The sequence below is a fragment of the Lacerta agilis genome, chromosome 1 (assembly GCF_009819535.1).
Source record: "Lacerta agilis isolate rLacAgi1 chromosome 1, rLacAgi1.pri, whole genome shotgun sequence".
NCBI lineage: Eukaryota > Metazoa > Chordata > Lepidosauria > Squamata > Lacertidae > Lacerta > Lacerta agilis.
The window spans coordinates 114,710,682-114,716,236 of NC_046312.1; the positions used below are offsets into that span (position 1 = coordinate 114,710,682).

Below are 5,555 nucleotides of genomic sequence, written 5' to 3' on the forward strand. Positions count from 1 at the left end.
TTTTACAACTTGGCTCAAAATAAACTCACTACGGACACTGGTGTGTGCTGGGTGTTTGTATTAAACTGACCACAGCCCCTGGAAATGGACATCCCTACCATTAGGCAGAGTGAGGCAATCGCCTCAGGCAACCCTTCACTCCAGCCATTCCTCCTTAGACCCACACACACACTACCATTCTCCTAAGCACACCCTAAGCAAGTGGGACCCCCTGAGCTCCACTCAGGTGCAATGAATGATGCTCTCCCAAAGAAAAATGCAGCCACCAGCCCAGTAGCTTCTGTACCTGAAATGCAGGTGGTTCCATCTTGTCCTTTCCCTCAGGCAGCAAACTATCTTGAGCCAGTCTTACACCACCAGTTGGGGTCAGGGGAAGAGAGAAAGTAACTTCAGGTGTTTGGTGAAAGGTTTATTTCAGGCCCAACACACATCAAAACAATCCATCCATGGTCGGTGGCCGTGAGAGTGCCTCCTCCTCTTCCTCTAGGCCTTTGGTGAAATTCGCAGCAGTTTCAGATCTGTGGGTGGTCAACAATGGTTTTCTGTCCTTCTCATGAGCCATGGCCTACCACAGAAATACCTACCACAGAAATACCACACTGGGGAATAGTCTTCAGGAGAGCCTAGATGAGCTCATACAGTCTCAGCAGATCACCACCCAACCACCCACCCAGCTTGCCCTTCAATTTGACAAAGCTATCAATTCTGCATTGGCACAACAGGTCAGAAACAGAGTCAATATCAGGGGCTCCCTGCACACATACAGATTTTGTGACAACCTTTGGTCATTTGTACTGAATGATGTTGAATTCAGAGAGGTCACCGAGCTTGTGGAAGTGGATAAAGTGAAAATAGTAGCCTGTGTTGGGAAAAATAGTGGTTCCAATGCTGCAGAGTAAAGAGGAAGATGGGCTCCTGTGGCAGCAATGACTTTAAGAGGCTGCAATTCTGAGAGAGGAGGGTGGCAAAAGAGTATGTGGATGACTGTTTTAATGGTGCAAATATGAGTAAATCCATGCTGGAATGCCTTGTGGAACTGTCTTGGCAGAATCTCTGTAGAGCATCTTTTGAGTTCACCTGTGACGGGGTGAGCTCCCGTTGCTCGGTCCCAACTCCTGCCCACCTAGCAGTTCAAAAGCACGTCAAAGTGCAAGTAGATAAATAGGTACCACTCCAGCGGGAAGGTAAACGGTGTTTCCGTGCGCTGCTCTGGTTCGCCAGAAGCAGCTTTGTCATGCTGGCCACATAACCTGGAAAAACTGTCTGCAGACAAACACTGGCTCCCTCGGCCTGTAAAGCGAGATGAGCGCCGCAACCCCAGAGTCGTTCGCGACTGGACTTAACGTTCAGACTGAGGTACCTTTACTTTTACCTTTACCTTTAAGACATGAAGACAAAGAATATTGCTTTTTTTAAAAAGAGAGAGAGAAAGAGAGAGAGAAACAAAAAATAAAGATGAAACGTTGTTGCTCTTTGGTTCACCAAGGTAACTTCTCCAATAAACATTTTATTGAAGAAGAAGAAGAAGAAGAAGAAGAAGAAGAAGAAGAAGAAGAAGAAGAAGAAGAAGAAGAAGAAGAATCCATCGCAGATGCATTTTGGACAGCAATTCTCGTCTAGCTCCAGCCCTCATGGCCGATAGCCGAGGATGATGGGAACTGTAGTCCAAAACAACTGGAAGGCACCAAGTTGGCAAAGGCTAGTGTGCTTTGCTTTAAGAATTTGCCATTAAAATGCAGTGTATAAATATGCAGCAAATAATTAAATAGCTTCCTGCACTAGATTCCACATGCCAAAAGTACAAATCTCTTCTCTTAATGAAGAGTGACTTAAAAAAAAAGTCATGCCAGATTGGTTGATTTTAAAACACCCAGAAACAAAAAACCTTAAACACAATCTTAGCCGCACAGCCTCAAAAGTGAATCAAATTACAAAAAAGGAAAGGAAACACAACTTCCTGGCATCTAAGGCAACAAGCAAATAAATCGTTCCACTTATTTTCAAGCTCGTATTAACAGCATCATCATAATTATTTAACAAGCAACCACAACAAACGCTGGACAAATGCAGTGCTGTTTTGCCATTTCATTCTGAAGAGATCCAAAACTGGCCTTTAATTCTTGCTGAGAATCCCTCAACCCACTCCTCTCTCTCTCTCCCCACCTCCACTGAAATCTGCATTGTCATTGTTGACTTTTTAAAAGCCACTTACAACACAGTCATGGAGCTAGCACAGGGGTCTCCAAACTAAGGCCCGGGGGCCAGATGCAGCCCAATCGCCTTCTAAATCCGGCCCGTGGACGGTCCAGGAATCAGCATGTTTTTACATGAGTAGAATGTGCCCTTTTATTTAAAATGCATCTCTGGGTTATTTGGTGGGCCTGCCTGGTGTTTTTACATGAGTAGAATGTGTGCTTTTACTTAAAATGCATCTCTGGGTTATTTGTGGGGCATAGGAACTCGTTCATGTTTTTTATCAAAATATAGTCCGGCCCCCCACAAGGTCTGAGGGTCAGTGGACTGGCCCCCTGCTGAAAAAGTTTGCTGACCCCTGAGCTAGCATAAAAACAACCCATGCATGAAACATTCAGACTTAAGTGTCAAACACTAATCTGCAGAGTTTGGTAAATGCAACCTTTGCATCTATCCAGTTAAGAAGCCTCAGTAAATGTTAAAGCCAATTAAAGCTTCTGTTTCTTCAGGGCAGAGGATCAGAGTTCCCAAAAAAAAAAAATCAAAGTCCAAAAGCAAAACTATAAGATACATGGAGGTACGAAGGACATTTCAAACACTGTGGTAACTTGCAAAATGCAAGCGGCAGGGTTGTCCACAGCAATTAACTCTTCTTGTATTGATGGTTTTCAAAACTTCCCGCCCTTCCTGCTTTGCCAAAGGACCCCAGGGCATCTTCCACAGAACCCCAACATAAAATCATAGAATTGTAGAGTTGGGAAGGGACCCTGAGGGTCATTTAGTCCAACCCCATCTTGCACAGGATTGTGGTACCTGATCTCCATTTATAAAGGATGCTAATCATTGTTACATTCGAACCAAGTGTGCAATTTAGATTAGAACCCACACAATACTCCGTTCACTGCAGGAGGAACTTCACAGGGACAGGCAAGGTGTTTTTTCTAGAAAAAGTCCCTGACATTCGTCATCTTTTTACTGAGGATTCTCTGATAGCACCATTAAAAAAAAAAAAAACCTCAAATGTTTCTCCAAACGCCATCTCCCCTCTCAACTTAGTTTGAAAACTTTGCCCCACATGCAAACACCACAGAGGATAACTCACAAGATCAGGATGTGTGCGGCAAACACACCTTCGCTTGCACACCTAAGCCATTATGATAATCCATATCAATTGAATTCTGCTGTGTTTGGGTATTTTGTACTGCATTTGCACCATGCTGATTTTACTCCTTCTGTATTCCAGGATACAGCTGCAATCTGGATGGCATACCCTCCAACATTTCTCCGATGAAAACAGGAACATCGCATTCCATAATGATAATTTTACTGTTTATATCCCACACATCTTACTGGGCTGCCCCAGTAAGCTATGATAAACTGACCAGAACCTTGGGGATAAGAGGGAATATATTATATAAGCAATATAAGTTCTCCTTGCACTGAATTGTTTCCTTCGCAAGGAACTTTCCCATTCAGAAGCCCATATGCATATGAATAAACAAATGCCCCCAATTGCCTAGCATGGGAGCCAAGCAAATACCCACCTGCATTTGAAACCCCTTCCACCAGCTGCAATCCCAAGTGAATTTAAATGCAAACTGGACAGAGTTCGTTCTTTGTAAGAACATAGCAGCACCTGCCCCACAGCGCAATAAAACTAAGCAAATGCTGTCCAGGGGTTCAACGGGAGAAGCTTTGTTCTGCTGGATCAATGCCATAGCAGATGTACTAGCATAAGCCAATAGCGACCCCCAGTGGTTGATTGGATTACGTCCACACAGAGACAGGGGAGCCCCTCAAAAATCACCAGGTAGACATTGCACCTGGAGCTTTTCTGTTTTGTAATAAAAACAACCACCGGTTTATTTTTCAAAAAAATAAATAAATCACCAGGTAGCATGCAAGCTTTTGAGTTCTCCAGGACTCTTCTTCAGGTTGAAAATGAAGCAAAAAACAAAAAGTGGAACAAGGGCAGCGGCCAGCAGATAGCCACTGAGAGGAGTTCCACCACCGACTTTTTTAAATTAAAAAAAAAATTAGCTAGTTTGTACCCAGGATCTGTTTTCTTGGAATGAGATCACGAGAGTCTTTGGCACTTTTGTGGCACTTGATTTTACTCATACCTATGCACAGGTGAGCACGGTGGAAATGCAGCTTAACTCTCCAGGTGTCCCAAAGTTGACTGCTCCTCATCAGATTTCTTTTTTTTTATAGATAATTTTTATTATTTTATACTATACTACGACATCAAAATAAACATACATACATTCGTATACAATTTCTGATTTTGGCTAACATAGCCATGACTTCCTTCCACATGGCTTTCAAAATTATATCTTAATGTTATACTTCTTTAATCTACCATTGCTTACATTATCATAAATCTCATACATATTCTAACTACCATACTTACAATAATATTTCTACACCTTAACTACAAAACTTCTTGAAGTCCTATTAGCATATTCAATTGCAAATTGTCTTTCAGATAGTTCGTAAACTTTAACCAGTCTTTGATGAATTTCTGGTCCCGCTGCTCCCGGATTCTTCCCGTCATTTTATCCAACTCTGCAGTGCATATTCCATCAGTTTCACTGTCCATTCTTCTTTCGTCGGTAATTCTTCTTGTTTCCACCTTTGTGCTAGCAAAATCCTAGCTGCAGTCACTGTGTATTGCTCCTCATCAGATTTCTAGAGTCCAACAGCCAGCCTCCAAAATACTGTGAGCTTCCAGAGCCGAAAACACAGCTTCTTTTCCTAACTGTGTGCAACCCCAAAACTGTCAGTCTACTGTTCTCTGTCAGATTCACAAGCACCTCAGTGACATCACCCCCACTCAGGAGAGAGAGTCAGAAACCTGTGTCTTTGATTGTCATACTGGCTATCATCTTCTTGAAGCGTCTGCAGCTGTTTAGCTCTGGTCCTAAAGGTTCTACACTGGCTCCTGGTATGTTTCCGAGCACAATTCAACGTGTTGAATTTAAAGCCCTAAAATGGCCTCAGCCCCTGAAGGTGTGTCTCTACCCCCATTGCTCAGCCAGGACACTGATGTCCAGCTCCGAGGGCCTTCTGGCAGTTCCCTCGATGCGAGAAATGAGGTTACAGGGAACAAGGCAGAGGGCCTTCTCGGTAGTGGCGCCCTCCCTGTGGAACGCCCTCCCATCAGATGTCAAGGGGATAAAGAACTACACGACTTTTAGAAAATACTTGGAGGCAGCCCTGTATCAGGAGGTTTTTAATGTTTGATGTATTATTATGTTTTTAAAAGTGTTGAAAGCTGCCCAGAGCGGCTGGGGCAACGCAGCCAAATGGGCGGGGCACAAACAATTAAATAATTATTAGTTTCTGTGCTAACATATTGC

At 43.3% G+C, this 5,555-nt stretch overlaps 1 protein-coding gene across 1 annotated transcript; it reads left to right on the forward strand.

The window, feature by feature from the left end:
- The first annotated feature begins 560 nt into the window (after positions 1 to 560).
- Positions 561 to 907, forward strand: LOC117047278 (transcription initiation factor IIA subunit 2-like). The gene has a single exon (XM_033150268.1). The coding sequence runs from the start codon at positions 561 to 563 to the stop codon at positions 897 to 899; it is 339 nt and encodes a 112-aa protein (XP_033006159.1). The 3' UTR covers positions 900 to 907.
- Positions 908 to 5,555: the final 4,648 nt, after the last annotated feature.

Bases quoted from the DNA above. Each gene is read 5' to 3' on its own strand.
- LOC117047278 (XM_033150268.1), top strand. From the start codon at position 561: ATGGCCTACCACAGAAATACCTACCACAGAAATACCACACTGGGGAAT.